Genomic DNA, 24,700 nt, shown 5'->3' on the forward strand with positions numbered 1-24,700 from the left:
TTTTGTTCTTGACATCTTGATTTTTTGCTAAATGAGTGCTCATTTGTTCCCTTTCCAACTCCCTTGTTTGTTGCTCAGGTCTGACTCTCTGGGTATCAGTCAATGATTTATTAATGTGCATGTCTCTCTCGTATAATTTAAAATACAACTGGACAACAAAAGTACATGAGGTTGTATACATCATACCAAATGGTTTTATTTTCCCAAGGTTAAATGCACTAAGACTGGCTGATACACAGGACAAGAATGAATGAATGTCACAGAAACAAGTAAAAAGAAAGATCACTGAGTTTTTGATGGCGCAATTGTATTTTCTCTTTGTGAACATCTGAGAGAAGCATTCATTCATAATCTGAATGGGAAAAGGCAACTGAAACAGGTGGTCTATTACTAGATCCATTAAACAAGAGATTTATGCATTACATATCCATCTTGAGGCAATTAGACTGATCATTTTTTCCCTCTTTTATGGCTTCATTGAAAACTTTTGGCAATAAAGCGATTAAAAAGTAACTATCCAAGCATTTATCTATGATATCAAAGACATCCAGCCTTTCTTTTATCAGAAAAAAGCTGCTTCACTTTCCATCCTTAGAAAGTACAAATTTAGAGGCAAAATTCACTCTTCAGACAGTGACATAATGCTGCCATTGTCCAAAGTCTGAATGGTGAATGATGGGGTATGGACTTGCTAAATCATTGTTTGCTTTCTATTTTGGAAAACGACTCTTTTAAGTTTGACTTTCATCTCTCGAGGCATGGGAACAGCAAGCAGAGAAATGAAGTTGCCATAAAATTAATCTTGAAGTAACCTCCTTGCTGCACATGCTGCAAGGGCACCCGCAGCTCTGGGTTTCTACAGTCACTGCTCTCATAGGCAAGCACAAAATCTGCAAGGAATAATGACTTTCAAAACTCAGGTTGATGTGACATATGGAGTCAGTCAGATGCTAAAACATAAAAGGATGTCTCCAGCAATAAGATGTAGGTACCAAAAAGCTACTTTCTTAAGGAGCTTCACATGAATGGTAGAAGCCAGCAGGCTCCACGGCCTCCTTTCTCCCTGGAAAACCTGACAGAAAAGGGATTTGAGGATTGTAGTCTTTCACAAAAAAAAAAATAATAATCTCAATTTGTAGTTTTTTTTCTTAAACTTAGCCATTGAATAAGTTGAAGTTAGATCTGTCTGTCACTAATTCAGATAATGCAGACAGTGGATATATGTTGACTGACAGCAAACTATAGAGACCAATAGAGCCGCTTCAGTTGTAAGCACCTGCAATGGCTGCAAGCTTCGGCCTGAGCACGGCCTGGAAGCGACTGTTGGGAAGTCAAGGGACAAAATAGTTATTTCTGCATTCTCTGTAGAAACAACTCCCTCTGCTTTACAAAAGCTAAAAGGGGACCCTTGCGCATATGATGACTGCAGTGAGTCAGGTGCTTGGCACCGAGTGGCTGCGTGAATCTCCATCTTTTCCTCTGCAAGAAAGAGCCACAACTCAGTGACTTCTCTGAAAGTGAACATGGGCACTGTGGGATACACTACGGGAAATGGAGAAGCTGGATATTATCTTTCAAAGTGCCGTTCTAATGATGTATGTACAAGTAGAGTGCAATCCGCAGTTACAAGAAACAAAAGGCAAAAAACCCCTTGAGTCTGATATGAATCTTGTGATTTATGGATACCTAAATCCATGACTTCTGAAAGCTGATAATTCTGTAGATCCTAAAAAGCAGCTTGCACAGCCACACAACATTCTAACGGATTAATCATGTTATTAAAACCAGCAGTTACAAACCACCTTATGGCATTCAGTTCAGAGGTAAAATGATAGCAGAGCACACATCGCAAATGGAGCTCTTGGTCTTGTTCTACCCTACATTAGATAAGTTCAGTAAGTACTGGAAGTACTGCAGCACATTGTGAATGATAAATGAAATGAAAAATCTCTGCTCAGTGCACAGTGAGTAGCCAACTTCCTTCTCTTCTGCACCACTTGCTTTCAAGGTACTTAATATGTAGCTTTGGTGACAGACATTCAGAAAATCCCAGTGAGCCCAGATGTCTCAAAAATAAAACCAGAACATTGCATTTCTGTCCCAGGGCTTCAGTTGGTTGTATTCAATTTTCATTTTATTTTTGCCTGCCTCTATCCAGTGACCTCCCTTGTCACGGTGCATCATGGACTCAAACCAAACATCTACAACTGCTGGTTGCTCAGTTACAGAAGAGGCTTAAGGGTCTGGTTGCTTCATCTCTCACTAAGTAGACAGTTTGCACTGTATGAATAACTCTTTTTAACAGAATGAATAAGTGGTGAATAATCAGCTCCATCACATTTTTTAATCAGCAGTCGCAGAACCACAATGTTTTTCAAGCACTTTGGGTACGCTGATTTCTATAAAACACAAATCAAACCACAAGCAGCTTGGACTGGTTTCCACTGATCTGACTTATCATCAAATACGATCTGCTGGGCAAAATTACCATGGGGGATGAAAGATTTAGGAATTGTATCTTGCTAGCAAGCAGGACAGATGGGTTTACAAAAATTTACAGCAAGGTTTAAGTCACTTTTGCTGGGTTAGAGATTGACTTCTCCCTGGCTATATTGTAATGCTGTTTCAGGTTATTGGATTGGGTGTATGGTCAGCTGCTTTATGGCTCCTGAAAGGTTAAAATTATAAAAATCTTGCTATTTTATTGCTCTGCCTCTCTAATCTCTCACTCCTGCTTGCTTGTTTGTATCATCAATTTATTATTACTTGTAATAAGTAATATAGTCTACTTTGTGGTTATTACATACGAGGGCAGAGGTCAGAAGAAGTTGCTTTATTCTTGTCTAAGTACAATGGCCTCCAGTTGTAAGTCCATTAGGAATGTTTAATAAGAAAAGCAATAAAACAGTTTAATAACTGAACTCATTTCTACTGCCTCTCTATAGTTAGGTGTGGGGCATGGAAGGAAGAAAAAAGGATTAGCTCAACCACCACTATTTCTCCCACTAGACTGTTTTCTTCAAAGAAGGCAGCAGGATATTATTTAGGGATTACATACTGTAATAGTTTCATTTCCTTCTTTACTGGTACCATAAGGCTGTACACACAGAAATAGGCCTTTATACACAAAATTTGTAACTAGATCTGGAATTTCAATCTAAAGATACAAAACTTCCCTGAGAAGAGCAGTGAGTGCAGTGTCTGTGCTGCTGCCCATACGCCAGGCTCTCTGCAAAGCTCATAGGCAAACACTGCAAGGCACATTTAGTAGACTGGAAACGTGTGATGCAAAGTTTACATGGATCAGCTATCCAGGCTCCCTTTAGCTGACAAGGTGGTGTCAACCTACCAGGAGTCAGGAAATTATTCCCGTTTCTCTCTCACCAGCATCCAATCCCACAGAAAAGGTCTGGACACTCTTCTGGAGCCAACATTAAAGCGATATCCACCATGGGAATGCGCCGGGTGCTATGCTGATCCATCATTTACCATTCAGCCAATGAGGTATTTTAATAGCACCCAGCTCTAAAACATAGTTATTTTGACATACATATCAAAGCCCTGACTTCTTCATTTGCTTGGAAGGGAGGGCACAACTGTTCTAGTAGTCTTTCTATTTTCCACCAGTTCCCTCAAGAAGGATCTTATGGGTACAATTCCCATCTCTGGGTGGAAAATGAGTCAGACTAGTTATGCAACAGAGGCTTTCACTAATTAAAAAGGATGCTATATTCAGGTAGACAACTGGCCAAACCCAGATGCTATTTGTGGGCATAACTGAGCATTAGCAAATTGGCTGTTTATTAAAACAGGTGTTTGTGGGAACTCACGTGTCTGATACTGCAGATGTTGCAGTCTGCTGAGAGATCACGTTAGAGAACATCAGTTTCATTCCCAGTTACACTTACGCTTCAACTGAGCTGATGTAGGAACTAAATTAGATTCAACAGAGTCAGCATCAGCTTTGAAAACTGGTGATTTCAATCAGGGATGTAGCAAGAAAATACAAGTTTTTACTCATGCCAGCTGTTCTGTTGCCTACTTTTGATCTCATAATCATTCATTATTGTCTAGTTAAAAGAAACCCACTGTTTAAAAAAGTTTCTCTGGCTTCCATTAAGACAACAACAACAAAAAAACCCCAACAGACACCACACACACTTCCAGAATTCCCAAAGATCTAGACGAAATAAACCCTCATACCATCAGAATAAACCTTCATACCATCAGAAACAGGAACACAAGGAGAGCAATGCCTTCACAGACTGAAACTTCGCTAGTGGCAGAGCAAGAATGCCACATTGTCACTGTGAGACCATGCATCCTTCCTACAGAAAACATCACTTATTGATATTTGAGTGCTAGGTCTGTTTAAAATTTTCACCATGTTGATGACACTGGCAGCAGGCCAGGCTGATTAGGTAGGCTGAGGTCAAATTACCTTCTGACAATTTTCTATTCCAAGTCAAAATAAAATAAATTTTGAATTTCCAGTGACAAGAAGATGTCATGCCCTTTTCCAATCTGGCTTCTCGCCCAGACTAGTCAAACACATACACACCTCCCCGCCTCAGCCAAAACCAACACCACCCAAACCTTTAATTTTGGAAGCTTATATAATTGCATTATTTATTTATTTATTTGAAAGACATGTCGCAGTGGCAGTAGTGTGTAATACCATGCCAAACATATCAGGACATGTCATTTTTTTGACAAATCAAAACCCAACAATCATTCTACAATTGTTGTAAACATTAACAATTCCTTCATCCTTCATCACACAACCAATGCCTTCTCTAGACAGAAGTATCTTTGGCTTGTCTTATAACAAGCCACTTTATCTCAATACCGATCTGGCATCTCTGTTCATAATTTAGACCCTCAGTTACTCCCATTTGTTTCCTAATCCTTGCTGTACCAAAAGCTGACACACAAACTTCTGACAACAGAGCTCCCTAAATATTCAAAGTGATGTTTCTAAATACTATGTATTTTGGAGAAGGTTATGTAGGATTACAGTATCTTGATTCAAAAATACCAATTGCCGCAGAAATCTCCTAAAGTGCTCTCAATCAAGAGATTTTTGTAATTTTCATTAATGTGGTCTTAGAAACAAGACGAATGGAAACTCCAAAGGGGATTTCAGTGCTCGAGATTGTAAAGTAACTGTAAAGTAAATAACTGTGGAACAGGAAACAAGACGATTATATACATCCATACTTGCAAAATAGTTGTAGAGAAGCCTGACATCACAGGAAAAAAATGAATGACAAGATCAGTTTTGCAGAAACACTGGTATCTCATCTCACTACCCAGTTGGCATAGAATATTGTACAAGACAGGTGTGAACCAAGGACCAGAAAACAAGACGCTTGCAAATTCCCAGGGAGGACTTACTGATGTTTCTTCTTAAATAGCTATTCTGAAATAACCTAAGACAACATTGCCTGTCATTACACACTATACGTTGTCATTTGCCTGTGGATTTCCTTGGTTTTTTTTTTTTTTACAGGCAAAACTACAGCTCATAACCCTCAGATGCTTCCTGAAAATTTAGGTGTTTGAAATCACAAGTTTATTTAAGAGTCTTCTGCCTGAAGAGGCGCTTCATAAAAGAGAGGTCAAGCTGTGAAGGGATGTGCTGGATGGTGAGATGCTGGGGTCTGAAGTCCTGAAACCAAGAGAAGTAGCATGCTCGCCTGCATCTGAATAACTGCTCAAATGCAACAGATCCCTTCTTCAAAGGCAATGTGCTCACAGTGTGAATAACAATTTGACATCTACACACCACGCGTTTTGCCAGGTATTTAGAAAAGCTAAACCACAATCCTAAATAAAAGTGCTTGTTTAATGGTCCTTAGTAAAGCAGATTTCTTAGTGCATACAGTGCAGTCTCTACAACCTAGTTTCTAATGTAAGCAAAGCATAAAAGACGTGAATTCAGATGAAATTAAACCACAAATATCCAGTGCACTTACAAATGAAAGCCTCTGCTTACTCCATATGTATTCACTTCACTGGGGCATATGCTCAAATGTTCCAGCAAAGCAGTTTTCTGCCTGCAATGTTTATTAATATCAACGATTTGAATGATAGGCTGCAGAATATTAGCTATAAATTTGATTTCAAATTCATCAATGCAGATCAGGAAATCATTAAAAAGAGTTAACAGTAACGTAATCAGGAAACAGAAAGCTTGATTTGATCAGCCTGCCCAATCAAAGCAGCTTTACTTTTCAAATCCTGCGTATTCTGGGCTTAGCAACAAACTATTCAAAATAGTGTGTCAAGTCCAGAATCATTTAGAGAATGTATCCAAGGACGGATCCACATGGATAGTCTTTCCCTTCATAAAACAAGACAAAACTCACAAAATGCATCATTTGCTATTATTTACTCAGCTCACTAGCAATGAAAAAGCACACACCAGTAGGTTTTTTTATTTAAATAAAAATTACTGCATCTTTGTACTTAAATTCTCCACTCAAACCACCAGGCTTGATCAGAGAAACATGAAAAATGCTTTATATTTGCAGAGAATTATGCACCACTTGACTAGCAAAGCATGCAGCAACCATTTGCAAACTTCAGCACTGGGACTATAGCAGTGGTATATGCAGTTCACTTATACTTTTAGACTCTGCCAGATATAAAATGAAATTTACTTAAGCCTTTTAATTAATGCAGTGTGCAAGACCATCTCAGAAATTTGTATTTCAGCCATATAAAGCATTGCTCAAACAATTAAGGGTTTAATCCTATGCTTCTCTGAATTGAAGTAACTACGTACATGACAGTGCACCAAAAATCTCCGTAGATGTTTTGATGATTAATTGGTGTTCATTTTTCATGGGACCAGGGCCAAACATGCTGCCCAGGTAGTATAACAGAAACATACACGGTACTAGAAAGTTACAGTCATCATTTACTGTGAGGCTGGTTTGTTCAACTAGAAACGTGTAGTAGGAAACAGTGCGTCTCTTCTGCTGTTCCACAGATTACTGCTTTCTGTATTTTTACTTTCCAGATGATTAGGGGTATGGAGAAGTCATGTAACACTGTCTGCTGTAGGTAATAAAGCTACCTCTTCATTTCAAGAGAAATTTTGCTTTGACTCACTTTCATTTGGTCTTCATCGGCCTGAACTGTCTACTGCATACAGTAAATCAACCTAGTTTTAATGGTCAAAGTTGAATTACCTAATACAAGCTATTTGTTTCTGTAGGATAGAGAGAAATGCAAGGGTATCAACGATGAAGTTAAGAGCAACATTTGTCAAACATGGGTTAAATGAAGCAAAGATTTGGTGAACAGAATCCCATCTCATTTCTTTTAAAGGACTATGACAGCTTTGATTTTCACAGTCTCCAAGATCATGACATTAGGATACTGAAATTTTAAGAAATAAGAATTATACCATCACTCTTCATTTTCTGCACTGTTGCCTTTGGAACAGATTACAAAGTACAATTTTGTATTATCTTTCAGTGAAGAAGGAAAAATCATGAGAACGGTTAGTCTGGGTTTTCATCTTCACTGCCCACTAAACAGTGACACTGTGATGCATGACCCTGACCTTTCACAGACCGGTACATTTTGACTGTTTGCCCACTCAGCGCCATCCCTACGTTTTAGTGAGGCCGTAAACAAGAGACGTGGAATGGCATGCCCAGCAAATCACAGAATGCTGAAAAGGTCAAGATAGTAGCACCAAACATTTCTACTCTGTAATTTACAGAGTATATGAGGCATTCACAGCCTAATAACTCATTCATATGACAAACTCTGTACAGAGAATGTAAAATGGCAGAACATGAATTCCTTCCAGTGACAGCATTTCTAACAGGCACAGAAAATAGTACAAACTTTGCCCTGTGGTTCTCTTTTCTGGAACGTTAATATTGCCTGACTTTCAATGCACAATAGCATATGTCTGTGGACTACGCAGTGAAACGTCTGTGTCTGCAGTCAAGCTCAGAACCCAAACGACAAGGTCTCTGGGGAAACAATCCTGGTAAAAGCCTTCCCTTTGTGTACTCCTCAGCCTTCTCAGAGCACTTCCCCAATATCAGGTGATTTTATTGTCACAACATTCCTGGAAACCAGAGAAGTACTACCCTCACTTTAAAAGAGGACACACATTCCTGGCCAAGGTCAGAACTATAGCAGAACGAAAAAAACCTGTAGCTCTTACCAATAGCCCTAATCCCCTGCTCTCCACCACGACCATCTTTTCTTTTTGCAGAAAAGAAGTTGTGCCCGTTTCTCAGACACAAGTCAAATGCAGTAAATCTAGAAACCAAACAAGAAATACTTCATCCAAATTCAGCATTGCTACATGTCTGAGGCAGTTGAAGCTATGGTTGTATTTGTTAATGACAGCTTAGGCCTAGGGAACTGCTAAAGATGCACATCCCGGATGTCCCCACACAATGGTCACCACCTTCAAAGAAACTTTTACTGGTGCGAGATGATTTAATGCACTCCTCAACCATCCAAAGTTAGCAAATGCCCTTGGACGAATGCTGTTGAACAACTGGAAGCCAGGACATAGTGGAGTGTTTCTTCTTTATTACTTGCAATAAAAAAAGCAACAAATTTACCTGAAGTATTGCTGTTTCAAACCTATTTGCAAGGGTATTTATCTGACATCAATTCATCATTCTTTTTTTCCATAAACAGTGTCATTTTGTCCTCAGAATGTATATAAGATTGAGCTAAAGACTACTTAAATCAACATAAGCAATAAATAGTTTATAGAAATAAAAAAGAAAAATTTGGAAAGCGTCAAATCTTCTTTTCTGACATATTTGTGCGATCCCACGGAACCCAACTGGATGTAAAAAGCATGGATAAGTAGCCAGAATTTGGCCTTATCTTTCCAAGTCCATTAAAACAAAAGTGTGCCAATAAACTGTTCTCTGCTTCACAGATGTAAATCTGGATTAATCATACAACTGTGGATTTAGACCAGCCGAAGAACAGATCCCAGCCTCAAGTCTCTGAAGTACAGCATTTCACCATTATCCCTGAGAGAAGCAAGGATATTAACAACGTACCAAATTAGCATCAAAGCATTAGCAGTAATACACTTAGGGTATTTAGGGAACTACTTCTAAACCTAAATGTCAGACGATTTGTCTCTAATATTCCCTGCAGACTAGTACAAAATGACTGTAATAGATGCAAATCCTGCCTCCTTTCATACAGGCACATACAGCTGAAATAGCGGTGGAGCTGTATCCCTTGTGCTGTAGAGGAACACAGCTCTTAAAGACTATATCCCTGGTTTCACTTCATTTCCTAGTGAAAATTGTTCTTTCATGTATTTCTGTGCAGGAACACGAAGTCTGGGAGGAAATGATTTTCCAGCACCGAGCCTGGGCTCATTTATGCTGAGACTCTGTAACCTCTGAAGGGAGGGGAAATAGTGTATAAGGTTTGGTCACCTGTGGGAAGAAAGGGCATCTCCCAGCTAATTTGCAGGAGGCAGCAGGTGCGGAGAGACCTGGATGGCTGGAAGAAGGTGTGGAGGAGACAAAAGTGAACGTACCGGCTTGGTCCTCCACACAGCAACAACACATGGTTGACAAAGCTGTGAGATGGAGGTGCAGTGTGGGGAGAACTGGGGATGGAAAGGATCAAATTATTGCTGGTTTTGGGGTGGAGGGGATGCTAACGTCATACCTTCTTTGCCTTCAGTCCCACCACCCCTCTGGTCTGCACTTCAGTGCACACAGACCTAGATCCCTGGTATGAGGGGAGGGGTTATTCCACACGGACAGAATAAAGCAGCAGGATACGATTTGGGACAAGATTGTCAGCCACCCCACACTCAGGATTTACAGAAAGAAACAACAACTGAGCCCCAGTGAACAACTTTCAATCTCCTCCCTGTAGGGCACCCAGTGCACGATTTAACCACTTGGATGGGGCACTATAAGCCACTACTCCACTTGAAGCATATTTTAATAATATTTACAGACTATTTTACAGAAGTAACATTTTACAGACTATTCTGACAGGAAAAGGAGTTGTACTTTGAAAACTTGTATTCAACAGGGGGAAAAAAGTGGTATTGCTAATTGTTATTGTATTTCCCAGCCATAAGAAATATTGTACACATAGGTAATATCACCTCCTGTCAGGTTTGTTCTTTATAAGGCTCTGGTTTCATATGCTTATGATTTTGTACTGATTGATCATGTTAGGTGAAATCAAAGCTGAAATATTAATTATCTTAATTAGAGCTTTTTATTTTTGGAAGACAGGAAAGAGGAGTGATCTACGTCAAAAACATCAACCATTCTCACAGAACAGGTGAAGAGAATGAGGAAAAAAAGATATTCCTTTCCTTCCATCCCCCTTTCTTTTCACCTTAAGAGAAGGGAAGTCCAATTTGATGGCCATAAGTCTCTATACAAGACATTCCCTGGAAAGTCCTCCAGAGTCTAATCATCCTATAAGCTTTCAGAAGAGTCAGTCTGAACATGTTCTGTGTTGACTCGGGCATCAGCCACAGAAGCCCAGCCCAGTTCTGTGCCCTCATATCCCTCTGGGCTCCAAGAACTACTTGCAAATGTGTATTTGGACTTCCACCATGTCAGGCAGAGTGATAAGAGCTCCAAATCTCAACAGGAAAATGCGGTAGAAAATAAAATTTGGGGGGGGGGGGGGGGGGGGGGGAAAAAAGCATCCCTCTCTCCTCCATGCCCTCTAAGCTTTAATTTTATCCTCATCCCTTCTTGGTCTCAGCTTCATCTTTCTCCCAATTCAACCTTTTTGCTCACTCATGGCCCATTTGGGCCAGGTCACCCCTGACTCCTCAATGTTTGTCCGTTCTGTGCTGCCTCAGCTGAGGAGAGGGAGCTCAGCAGCACAGGGAGAGAGGCTGCTGCCCTCAGAGGGCTGCAAAGCTCTGGATTCGGCTCAGCTCGTAGAAATTCAGATCTCCATTTCAGAGCCCCTGCTAAGCCCTAGGCTAGAGAATGCATGGCTGAGGGCAGGAAAAGCAGAAAGGATGCATGTAGCTACCAACACCCGAGCAACCTGGTTCTTATTTGTATGACAACTACTCAGGAGTGTAGCAGGTATTTGTAACCATTTAATCAAAGAGCAAATCAAAAAAGCACATGCACAACTCTTGGAGGCCTGACCACGGAAGCGTATCAGTGCTCTTTTCACACCGCAAACACACTAATGAGAATTCCTTCCCAAGTTCTGCTTCAAATTCCTTGCTCTGTTTGACTTGCTTTACAGTTCAAAATCACTGTATTGTTTTTTGTCCAAGATCACCACCTTATTCAACTAAGTTATCAACTACCTGCACCTTTAAATATGAAGAAAGCATGATTTAATCAGCAAATCAGTAACAACAGACAATGGTGCATTATCTTGAATAGATAGGCTTGGTATCAAACTGATGTCTCTAAAAAAAATCTGCAGAATTTTTTGATCAGTCTTATTTATTTTTTAAAGTGAGGTCTCAATGAAAATTAAGACTGTGGACAACGAATGTAGTATTTTAAAAATGTCATCAAATGCATGGATTACTCCTTCCAGCCAGTTCTGCAAACAAAAAGAGCCTTTCTTTTTTTTTAACTATTTTTATTCTATTCTTGTACCTGGCAGCAGATGTAACTTTGTACATTCCCTTGCACTTGTTTTACAGTAGCTCTAATGATCTGCTTAATAACTAGTCCCAAGGAATTGCACTGTTAAATCTTCGAGAAACAAAATCTTTCTGAACAGGTCAGCTCTAAGGAAAAATGAGAATCCTCATAAACTATGCATTTTCTTTCCTCAGCATCTTTAGAAGCAGAGAAACTACCATGACAAAAGCGAGCTAAAGCCTTTGACATTTTCCCTGTTCAGTAAATGAATTAACATAGATATTTCTTGGTTCTAAGATTCCTGCTACATTTCTTAAGTAAATGCTTGGCAACAAAACTGCTACATAGTTGAAAAGCAAATTACATATAAATAATATTTAATTAATATAGACACAAATGTGATCATTCACTCCAGTCTCAACTAAGTCATTTATAAGGGAAATTCTAACTTAACATTGTAGTCACTGCAATATATGGTACAAAATTAACAGACAGACTTAGTATCTATATTGATAATATATTTTTAGCTGCTTAGATACTCTGGCGAGCATGTAAGTGTAAAATACGAGCTCTGGTGCAAACTAAATGATTCTAGGAGCTGCTTACACATAAACTAGTGACATACGGCCCCTACAAGTCCCTTACAGATCCTTATCCAGCCAAGAATCAGTGGATTGGAACTGTGCTTCCCGTCTTCTGCAAACGCTTATGCCCATGCCATGCTGCTTTTACACCAGCTGAGAGCTGGTAGCTAAAGACAATTACATCAGTCAGATTTTGGCTTCTTAGTGCTACCAGAATTGTACGAATAAGCTAATTCAGAGAAGAAACTTACACTATAATCATGTAATCAAAACACGAAGGATTGATTATCTTTCTTTCCATGTTCTGTGAGTGAACAAAGTTGCTAGAAAAGAATTTAAAAAATAAATTAAGAAATCAGCGGTGATGCACCAACATGTCAACTGCAGACTTACAGCACAGCATGTTCCGCTTATTGTCAGAACAGCTGTATATGAAAACAGATAATAGATGTTTAAAATTACTGCACCACAGCCTCAAGACTTCTGACTGGGCTTTTGATCTCAACTTTTCCAAATCACGTAAGGAGTTCTCTAACCTCGGGGATTCGGTATGAACAATCCATAGATATGCTTAGGTTTATATGGTCAATCAAAGCAACAGCAAATTCCTGCTTTCAAAAACTGCTTTGAATAAATTGAAACTGCTTTAATAAATCCACATTCAGAGCTTTACATGGCAGAAAGTCACATTTTACAAAGAGTTTATAGAACTACAGAGTTAGGGCATACAACTCTTCAAATGCAATCTTAAGGGCCTTCTGCTCAAGCCACACCATCTCCTGAGCAGATGACCGATGTGTAATTTGGCTTACACTATCAAATTCGATTTTAATGCCATGAAAACAACTCAGGGATATCTTTTTTCAGGAAGAACATGATACTATCAGATTAATGTCATATATTTGCAAAAATATATACTATCTAGTATGAGTAAACATTGTTTGTTAAAAGCAATATATAGTAAGATTAAATGCACCACATCCTATGCAATCAATAACTAATACTACATTAACTCCAATGCAAAGAGCTTAAAAAAGATAAAAAGTTTTTTTTCAGTTTGGTTTTTATGAAAAGGAAGCAGCAAATGAACAATAAAAAAAAAAATCTATCATTATTTTCTAGGTCACCCCAGAGATGAAGTGATTATCTGGTAAAGCATCAGAGACAGTGAAATTGTTTTGGACTATTTCTCCAGTCCTCTGGGATGCTCTTTTGTCCTCCTGTTAACCCTCCTCTTTCTGTCTCTCTTTCTCCAGCACAAGCAAATGCAGAAAACAAGAAAGAAGTTTCCCGTTTCCGCTTCTCTCTAACCTTGACGGGGTTGTTTTTGATCTCTGTCAAATTCCAAAGAAATGGAAAAAGCAAGAAGTACATTCATGCTCCTTAAGAAGAACAAGGCAGGCTCTGGGCCAGGTTTGATGCCTGTAGGAACCCTTTTATCCATTGTCAATAAGAATTGTGTGCACCTATTTTCATTTTAATCTTCTTATAAAAGCTGAAAGCCAAAAGGTGAATACTGAAGTTTGCAATCAGGTCAAAGAAGCTGTTAAATAGTTAGGCCACTGCCTAGAGTTCTAGGAAGAATTTGCATTACATTGTGCTAATCAGTAAGGATAAAGACAGTAAATAATCATCAATCTCCTCTGCTTTTAGAGCGAAGACAACTATTTCTTTAAAGATTAGTTTTCCAATAGAAATTTAAAATAATCTCTGCAGAACAAGGAGATGGATTAAACTCCATTTCTCTCGTAGTTTAGTGGCACAATCATCCTGCCACAATCACTCATAAAGCAGGCATATTGGGCGAGTTGACTCAAGGGGCTAACGGCCCTGTAAAGTACAGAAACTTTGCTATGAGCTCTAATAAAATACCGAAGAATGTCACTTGTTCAAAACTCTGAGGAGATTATCAAAATTTCAAAGAATTATTCCCTCAGATAAACAACTTTTTCTTCCATTACTTTGCTGCAGTCAAATGATTCGCTTTCCTGCAAAGCTCTAATACACAGCGAAGGTCTGCAGCACTTCAGAGGTCAGCCCGGCCGCCCAGCCCGAGGCCACAGGTGGTATCCACAAGATGAAGGTGCTCCTTAAGAATTTTCTAGCTATTTGCCATTTAAAATCAAGAAGGAAATAAACAAACTTCATTCTATGTTAAAAAAATAAGTTCAGGTTCTTTTGTAAGCATTAATCTTTGACACATAATATGAATTTGGTTTAGCGGCGAATACCAAATCTATTAACATATCAGAAAAAAGCACCATATGTAAATTCCTTCATCTTAGGGGACAACTAATGGTTTACATTCCAGTGTATAAAGATTCAAGATTTATTTTTCCCTCTAGAGATATTCCAAAATCCTATTACTGGGCTATATCTCCAAGGACAGGAGAAGGTTTGTTTGTTTTAATTTTTTGTTTTAATCAAACTGCTTCTTAATCAGTCAGAACAAAATGTTTGCACGCAGAGAAAAAAAAAGAAGAAATCCAGTCCTGATGGAACAGGGGAACTTGGAAGAGAAAATGAAGATGGAATAAAAATGCAGGAAACAAAGATGTGTACTCTTTGAGCGCCTTTATTACACAGATGTATGCAGGGACAGTTTGCTCCCAAAGGAAATCATTAGAAAGTTGACTTTTGATAAGTTGGACCAGAAGGCTGAATTCAACATTCTGGGCTGATCTGAACTTCAATGACTGTGTTTTGCTGTTAATTCTGGTGGGCTTTAGACTATAGCTTCAGACTCATTTTGTTTCTTCCTCTTTTAGGCCCAATTTCGGCTCAGCTACAGACATGCAAGTCCTGTGGAAGGGAACCTGTGCCTACCTGTAGAATTTACCTGGCACTGGCTGCTTCCCAGATCCGCTGCTGCCTTCCCTGTGCAAGCTCTTACAGACTCCTGAGTCAATTCAGGTATATGAGAGAGCACTAATCTTTAAGATAAGCTAAGGTCACAAAGGATTCATATTCTCACCATATCCAACAACCGCATTTAAGTATTCAAGCCCAATTTTTAAACACTTCATAGTATCTTAAGTGCTTCACTCAAACTGTTAGGTACTTGGTTTAAGGACAAGTGTGTGCCTTTGTACTCAGGTCAAGTAGGACCCTGTAAAGTTTCACAAAACAAACAGCTCTACCACAATGTTATCAGCTCACAGAAAATGTTACATTCTGAGCCTGTTTGCCTTTAAACACCATTCCATCACTGGATGCTAGCCAGCTTTGATATAAAAGGAAGAGAGTCAAGCTCAAGAAGGAGGAAAATGCCACAGCTTCAGCACAGAGTGAATAATCCATATCTGCAACACATCTCTTGTAATTTAAACTCATGGCAGTCCGCAACAGCAACTCCAATTCTGCCTCTCAAAATTAGAAATCTATCTTTAAGTCACTGAAAATAACCCTGCAACTTCAAAGCCGAGCAGTTCTTTCAGCACCAAGATGCCCCACGGTTCCCCAAAGTTAGCAGAACTCTAATGTTAGAGTTTCTCAACATGAGAGAAAATACAGGCTGCCAGCTGAGATTTGGAGAAGTGCATTCACAGAAGAATATATAACAAGAGTGAGAAAAGCATACAAGCATTTTAGTCAAAAGCCCTTTCTGGTAAGCACTCAGAACGACCTGAAAATGCACTGGTTTACATTAACTTTAAAAGGAATCAGCACTTCTTTTATAAGAAAATCTGTCTTAGACAGGGTGAACATCAACTGATCAATACAGTACCAATGTAGACATATATTAGTCTATCAATCACACATTAAAAAGAGCAGCAGCACTTTATATTTAATACCCAATGTAACCAATTAGTCCTGCCACCCCCTGATGTTACACAAGTTCATTCCCTTAAATTGCCGTGGCAGTAAATTCTACAGTTACAAATGAGAAGCTGCAAATTGATTTGCATGTAATAACAGTACCACTAAACCTTTCTTACCACTTTCAATTTTTCCCCATCTGCTACCGGAGTGGAAGTTTAGGATCTATTATTCCCAGAAGGGGACTTACCCAGCTGGACATCTATAACAGTTGGCTGGTTCTCCATGGGGAACAATGGCTTTGGAGGTTTGTCTGTGAGTAAAGCTAGAAAAGAAAATGAGAAAATGTAATGGAAAAATTGAGATCAATGACTGCAAAAGAAAAGTTCTGTCAATGTAAGCAATCAAGTTTTGTATACTTGATGGCACGCAAGTATTAATTACATAACATAACTGTCACGCTGTCAATGCCACCAATTTCCTAGTGGCTGTGGTAGCCCACTGATTCCATGGAAAAGAGCTATTTAAAGAATTAATTTTTTAATACAAAGCAGCAAAACAAACTCCATTTCTCACTTTACTCCATATACAATAACTAGATCAAGCATTTTTGGATCCTCTCCTTGCAAAGTTAACACAATAATTTGAAATGCCAACCAAATATATTCATTCTGAACAGTCCAAAATGCCGTTATACTTTCCCCATTCAGTATTTAGATGCTCAAAGAAGCTTGTACATAATTTTGTCTGATGAATGCCAGCAGCTTCACACCCAGCCTGCACTCCCACCCCACGCTGGTCCCACCCAGTGACTGCTCCAGCCACTGGGACAGACAGTCACAGATAATGCCACTACCGCAAAGCACAGGTACAGACACAGACTTCATCACCCGTGTTGAGAGCTTAGTGCCAGAGAGAGCAAATAGGTTTTTTAAGTTGGTGCTAGCTTGAAACCAATGGTCGAGTATTCCTGGAGATGGGAAGAACTGTTTTTCATCAAATGAAATATCTTGCACCACATGAAGTTCAACATTTCAAAATTAGATAGGAACCAAGCCTACCCAAAGGTGTGGTAGCTCAAACTAACAGCTGCCCACAGTTGGGGCAACAGCTCTCCCTGAACCAAGCGAAGGGAACTTAAGCTCTGCAAACTCCTCAGCCTGAGCCACTGGCATCTCTCCCCCAGTCTGCTTTAGCATTAACCAATGGATCAACACGCCTTCTCTAGGGCTTTAAAACAAGCTGGCTGAGCGCCTGAAGCAGAGGTACAGCAGCCACACGTTTCACTAATGTGGCTCTGATAACCAGCTATCGAATAACAGCTGTGTAAGATTTTTACATCCATATCTACAGACAACTGTAGTGAAGAAATACCTGTTTGATTTTACTTCACATTTGACACTTTTTAAAACTCCTTAAGAAGTGATTGCCAGCATAATCCACTTCCCCAGTTCCATTGAAATTAAAATGGGGTTCCTTCCACTGATGCTACAGCCATGCATTGCTTATCACAAAATAGGCATTTTGGAAAGTAGTCAGCAGCCAACAATACAGATCAAAATCATGTATGTTTGTAAGAACACCTTGTCCTTGTGGGTAGACTGTACAACACAAGCATCTCTGAAGTGATTTCAACAGCATCTTAAGACTAAAACCAAAAGCAGGGCTCAGAATTAAAGATAAATGGGAAATTTGGTTAATGAGAAGTCATGGAATACGAAGTTACAAGATTGACCCAGAAGCGACATCAAGGCTACCTATACAATTGCATAATTTGGGGATTAGCCTGTAAGTAGGAAACTTCTGGAGGAAACAAATAATTAATTTGCTGTGCTAATGCACCCAAGTCATCTGAATGTCATTTGAGAATAAGGCAAAAGTACTGCTAAGCCTAAATGCATAAGTAGGGTCTAACTACTTGCTTTTTTAAGTAATTTCAGCCCTAATGAAAGCTGAAAACTTCTAAGTAAAAGTTTTGGGCATGAAGCCCAAGAGACTTGGGAAAACACTCCACTGATGATTTTTTAAGCAATGGATCTTTTTAAATTTCTAAAAGCTTTTAAGATGCTCTTCCTCATAAAATCCCATTGTTTCCGAGAGAAGATGGATAACTATTTCTCCAGCTTCGCCCCAAATTCCACCCTAATTCTAACAGTAAGTTTCTCACTTGAAAGTCAAACTTGCCTCAAACAAAGCTCATTCTCAACACCTCAGGAAAAAAGTATGTTGTCCAAGAAATCCCGATACACTGATAGCCAGAACACTTAGTAAGAGGGAACATGTGAGGGAGAATACATTTTCAGTACTGACAATTTCTTGTTCAACATGTATATGAGCTCTGCTTTTATTATACTCTAATTCCTCACATGAAAAAACCCTGTCAATAAATAAGCTGGCAAGAAGCAAGAGCCATTGGACTAGAATTACACCGCGTGAACTGCAACCCACTGTCAGTTCTAAGAAGGACCTCTTCATAGGGATTGCTTGACAGTTTCTCTTAACTCATCACAGAAACATTAGAGGCAGAGTTGTCTGGCCGTGGCATCCGCTGAGGGCGAACCTCATCACTACAGTCACAACCTGAGAACACTGCTTTTCTACAACTTTGGTTTCTGCTTCTTTATTGTTTTTTATACTGTCCAGGCAGACTTCCTCAGGACGCCTGCTGCAAGGACAGAGGAAAAGCAAGTACTGCAAAGGTAGGAAAAATTTAAGAATGATCTTAACTGCTTCTGTGCAACTGAGATCAATAACTTCTTAAAAGAATGAGCCAAAAATATCTAGAAAATGCCATTTTAGCTGAGGAAGTGCACAATTCAGACTTCTTAGGAAGGTAACGTTGACCTATATCCAATTGCAGGAGTAGCCAGCAACTCAGCACAGAGAGAAAAGAATGGCTTCTGCCAGAGACATGCAACTATTTGTCCAGACCAGGTCAGAACAAGCAACACTCTCACCAACCCCATACAGGACTCCTTCAGGAAACATTATGATGTGTTTAAAGCTCAACACACAAAACCTCATAAGTAAAGGCTGAAATGGAACAAGCTTGAGAACACAATAGCAAGAAATTTGATATACCAGGTAAATTTTATTTTGTGTAGAAATTTGATAGGGGGGAAGCCCCATCACCCCAAAATCTTGCATCCCAGTTGAATGACATCCTTTGTACTTTGTGAAGAGCTTCAGTAGTTTCACTTTCTGATACGTTACCAACACTTTCTTTTACTTAGCTTTTTTCCCTTAGTTTTTCAGGAGTTTGTTGCTACCTTTAGGCTTTTCTTGCATTATTGTTTGTAATCTCTGGTACTAAATTGTACTCTGTGCATTGTGGGATGTTGAAAAAACTTGCTGGGATAGCCGCATCCATGCTGTGCCAGTGTGCTCAGGCTTCCTTGCTTAATGTTCTTTTCATATCTCATTCCTACCCGTATCCCTTGCAATTCAACCTGACCAGGGCTTCCTCATTTCCCTTTGCTTTACTTGCAGTCTTTGGATGTTTCCTAAATGTGCTCCTGCGTGTCACATTTTAAATGGTTATATTTTGCCATATTGTTCCTGGAGAGTAATCATTATAATGAACTGGCAGCGCGTCAGAGCTGCTTATGTAGAGCAGAAATGGCTCAAAGGGATTTTGAGTCTAGAAGGCAATGAGCTGCTAACTCTTCAATGTCACATGTGTTTAAAGAAAACAAAAGCCATTCTTATTTTAGAGGTCATACATCAGATCATTTATTCACCTTATAAAATTCACTTTTGGTCCTTCTCAAACAGTAAGGCAGTACAAGATTCTCTCTGCTATGAGGGATTCTAATCTTTTAAGATCTCTGTGCTTGACAGAAGCCTATAAACAACCTTTGTTCAAATTCCCATTCCTCTAAGAGAAGTTTCTTTAATTTTCCAAACAGTTTTATAAACATGTGGCACTCTCATTTCCAGCAGACAAGGCAGAACATGACTTTCTGCACAGGGCAACATTTAGCTTCAACATTCCGCTGAAGAAGAAAACAGCCTTGAAGGAACTACTCTTGCTTTAAGTGCCAATGCAGCATAAGAGCCTAGAGGCTCATTTTTGTCCTACCACAGCCTTACAGTTGCAAAAATCTCTTATTCCATATTCAAACATATATCTGACACACTACTGATTCCTCTTGAAAAAGCACAATGCAGTTGAAAACAGTCAGCTTTAGGATATTATTACTTAGGGATAAGCAATGACAACCAGTTAGAAAAACTACCAGAAACACAATAAGCATCAGTTCCTTCACAGTTTGTTATCCGACACAGCTCTATTTCCCTACATTATTTCCTACCTTCCCCCTACAGCAGCCTCAGGGCACTCTCCCCACTCCAGTCAGGCTTCTTTTACAGCAACCACAGCGACAGACAGACAGCCCAAGCTGTTGCTACAACGAACACAAACCTCTTACTGCAATCTTTGAGTTGCTTAGCTAAACACAACTTCTGAATTTAATGCAAATCACCTTCCCCCTGTGCCATGCAAAGGCATGTTCTAAGCTGACAGGTATCACCTGTGCTCCAAGGACCTGAATTGCTGCCAGGGTGAAGCCAGTCAGCACTGGGGTCATGCACTGAGATCTCAGCTGCTTATGATTTGGAGGGCCTCTTCCTGGCGACTCAGCACAGTTGGAGTGTTTTTCAGATCAGATAACTCTTCTAAGGAAGATGAAGGCAGAAGGCTATAAATGGTAACTCGCATATGGCTAAGAACTAGTCAAATGTCAGGAAGGGTTTTCTTCTTCCTCAGGGTGGATAATAACTTCTCCTCTTCTCGTGCTAAGCACCCAAAGTACATTTGCTGTTCTATAATTTTGCTATTGATGTACCTCCTGGACATGTGTTCATGTAATTTGCAATGATGAAAGGAACAATTATCCAAATATGAAGTAGATGCAGGCAATCTAACAAAATAATTTCAAATCTTCTATGAGACAATTACATGCCAACCTACCTCCTTCAATCAAAGGATCTGGCATTTTCCCACCATCAATTAACACAGAGCCTGTAGTACCATTCAATCAAGAATCTGGCTAACCTTTTGACAGCAGAACCGATCTGTTTGAGTAGTATCCTCTGGGGCAAATAGCACTATGCCAAAAACTTAATCTGAAACTAGTTTGTACCCACAATTTAGCTTTTGTGCACTCCTAGTTCAAACATACATGCTTCCAGGCATGGCTTAGATCTACTTTGGCATCTAAAAATCTTGGCAGTAGCATTGCAACTGTCACACCATAGACAAAGATGGAACTAACTGCATGCAAAAAGCTAAATCAATATGTTAACCAGAGGGCACATGTTGCTAAGAGAAGCTCAGCATTATACCTTTTGAAAAAAACACACCTGAAATCCCAGCATGCGCCAGCAGATTTCTCAATTTCTGACAGTAAAATGCTTCAGGTCTGACCTGCTACTGCTTTACCTTTTATATCGCTGCTTACTTCTAAGGAAATGTGTGAGCCAATTGCGCAGATGTAAATGTAAATGTGACAACCATAGTCTTGGCTGCCAGGGACCAAACCGTACACTTGCGGAGTTAAAAGCTGTTCTAAAGAGCCAAGGGTTCCCACCTGCACTTGTAATAACTGTGCTTGTGGACCGAGCCTTTAACATACGTTCATCAGCAAGTCTCACTACCAGATCGGAATGAACGCTATTTGTTTTCTTGGCACAGCAGTAAGTTACTACAGAAGGTGAAAAACAGTGGAAAACCAGGTAAAGCAACTAATTCTTAAAAATGCAACTTTGTGAGGCTGTGTTTTTGTGGGGACACTGTTCTCCGATTGCCTGTATGGTAGTGTGTTCTACCAGTCAGTCAAAACACACTTTTTCAGCATTCAGTAGTTCTGCTGCCTTTCCTTCTCTACAGAATCAAGCTGACAATATGATCTCACCTTCATCCATCATTTCATGTAATAGAAATAAAACCATTGCAACAAAATGTTGTCAAAGGGTACTTGTATCCACTTTTTGAAAATAAATACCGAAAACTTATTCTCAATAAATTCAAACTCAATAAACTCAGAACTTGTGTGGAAGCCAGGAGTCATTAACCAGGGACAAAGAGTTTTTCTCTATTACAATTTGAGCAGGAAATGTATCTTTTGGGACAATAGGGTGAGATCATACAGCACTGGATGACTCCCCATCTGCCACCATCACCAGGAATATCACTTTTTGAAAACCCTACGTAGGATCAAGAGTGCCTTAGTGTATTATTTGGTCTGCCTCTGTGGGACAATTTTCTGTAAGAAGGAGTTTAACATTTATATATTAGCAGTAAATAATTTTAATTCATCACATGGATTCTTTTTATGACGTAGAAAGAAGGACAACAAATCACAGTTTTAAGGAAGATATTGTGTCCACGCTGAAATGCACCTCCCAAGGGAAATGAATTTGGAGGCACTCAAATGCTCTGGATCATCACTGGTAGTTTTGATTCTAACATATTAAGTCCTCAACAGCTTGGAACAGACCCGTGTTTGACAGGTCACACTACCGGCACCAAGAAGCAGCTGGCTGTGACTGCAGCCCCCTTGACTTTGAAAGCAGTCACAATCCTAAACAATCTAGCTGCATCTGTCCTGTTCTTGCCAGCTGTTCCAATAGCTTCTGCTGCAGGCATGACCTTGCAGCCCATGGTAACTGTTTAAAACTAGGAAATCATCTCAGACAAGAAGACTTGCCGCCAGTCTTCTCAATGAAGATGTTTTCAACTACTGCATGCAGGACGCTATCAGAGTGCATAGAGACAGCCAAACTGCTGTGCAGAGAGAAGCAGGAGTATCGGTACTAGATGAATTCTGTTGAATTCATGGAAATGTTACAAAAAGTAGAAATCAACGAGATTTTGGGTTTGGGATCTTCTTGTTTTCAGGTTTGTGCAGGACCTTCTTTCCCCTTCTTACAAGGCAATCAAGTCATGTAGGGCTATAGAAAATGAAAAGGTAAGATCTGGTGGAACTTATGCAATGGAATATGACATAGCAGTACTGCAATATAGATGTTAAATGCCAGTGGCAGCTGACTTATGCATCTCCCGATGTGAAATGTCCACTGATACTGATAGTATGGGTTACTGACACTGCTGTCACTAGAGTCATTGCAAGATGGGTGATGGAAGGCAGAATTCTGTGTTAGCAAGGCTGTCACTGTATGGATGTTATCAGGTTCCCTTACTCTTATGGTTGCCAACACACCTTTCTTTTCACTGCATTTCCAAATTTCACAGATTGGATTAGATATGCATGATCACTTTGTTCCTTTTCTTAATGTGGATCATGCAGCTTTCCTTTATGAAGCAAGCATGCATTTCCTCTGAAGTAGAGAAAAAAGTGTAATAAATTGTTACTAAATGTAAATTACATTTCCCTGCGATACAATTCATAGAAATCTCAAATGGAGTGTGCTTTATTTAATGAATGAAGTGTATTTAACACAAAGGACACATCATTTCATCTGCACTCAAAATGTTTCTCTTGGACTCTGAGCAGAAATAAGATGCTTGAAGTTACCTTCTGTTTCAAGGAGATCTGCAAAGAACATTTTATGATATCTTATCTTTTGGCTTTTTAAATTCTTTTTTCTTTCTGTCCTATAAAAAAGTAAAGAAGTGGTGACGGATGAAGCCAGATCCCATCATCCATCTTGAAGAGACAGCTGGAGACTCTGCATGCAAATGAAAGTGATCATTCTTGTCAACCAGAAGCCAGAGTACCAAAAGCCTGCAGTTCACAACCAATTAATATTCCATGATCACTTTGACCACTCATGTACAGTGAACTACTGCACTGCAGCACAACCCCAGCAACAGGAATTATCATGGAGTGGATTTTATGCATTGTTTCAACTAAACTCAACATAATCCATTAGTCCTTGAAGCTAAAAACATCCTATTAAATATAAATAGTCTATCAAAAGAGAATATTGTGGATGATGAATACCAGCTGAACTAAATATTAAGCACCTATGGTACTGTATCTAAGCAAAACAATGAGTGTTCAAGCTCAATAGCAGACTCTACCACCATCTGGCAAAGCAGGAGCGATGCCATTTTTGCCATCTCTCTTTGCTGTTTCAGGCAACTTCAAGTCTTACTCGTACCCTGAGAGAGCCCCGAGTCAAAACCTTTGTTACAGACCAAACATTCCTGTGTGGTTTTTCAAAGAGGACAGAGCTTCTGAAGATCAACATTAAAAATGTATTTCACTTGAAGTCTCGAAGACAGTAGAAACCATTTAAAACTTGCACTTTGGACATGATTAGAAGTTGCACACGGTAACACCTCAGCCTGCTTTGATGTTCAGCTGAACCATCGCAATTTTATAGCAGTCATACTGCAAACAATTTTTTAAGTGAAATTTCAAGTGTAAGGTTTTTAGATTAATCACATTCACATGTAAAACACATGGAACTTCCGTTAGGTCACCTCTTGCCCACCGATTTCACTCCATAGGGGATTAATGAGTAAATTTCACCCTGTCCCATCCAGCTTATTAATTCTGATGTATACATTGAATTAGCACCCTGGCTTTCAAAGCTTGTTACAATGATGAATAATGTTATTATACTTGACAAGGAAAACCTTATCACAAAATGTTTATGTAATATTTATGTAGGCTCTTTGTCTCTAATTTGCTTTCAAAAGCTACAAAATATATTCCACTAGGTTTTGGTATTTTTTTTTTCATTTTACCACTGAAGAACTTTTGAATTGAATTA

The 24,700-nt window shown here is 39.3% G+C and overlaps 1 protein-coding gene across 33 annotated transcripts in view; it reads right to left on the reverse strand.

The window, feature by feature from the left end:
- Nucleotides 1–24,700, reverse strand: part of IL1RAPL2 (interleukin 1 receptor accessory protein like 2) — a 408,898-nt gene that overhangs the window by 90,024 nt on the left and 294,174 nt on the right. For all 33 annotated transcript variants that reach the window (XM_054075341.1, XM_054075340.1, XM_054075342.1 and 30 more), the window contains one exon: nt 16,206–16,280. In XM_054075341.1, coding sequence (XP_053931316.1) covers nt 16,206–16,280 — 75 coding nt within the window. The remainder of the gene's footprint in view (nt 1–16,205; nt 16,281–24,700) is intronic.

Source organism: Cuculus canorus, chromosome 10 (genome assembly GCF_017976375.1).
Source record: "Cuculus canorus isolate bCucCan1 chromosome 10, bCucCan1.pri, whole genome shotgun sequence".
Taxonomy (NCBI): domain Eukaryota; kingdom Metazoa; phylum Chordata; class Aves; order Cuculiformes; family Cuculidae; genus Cuculus; species Cuculus canorus.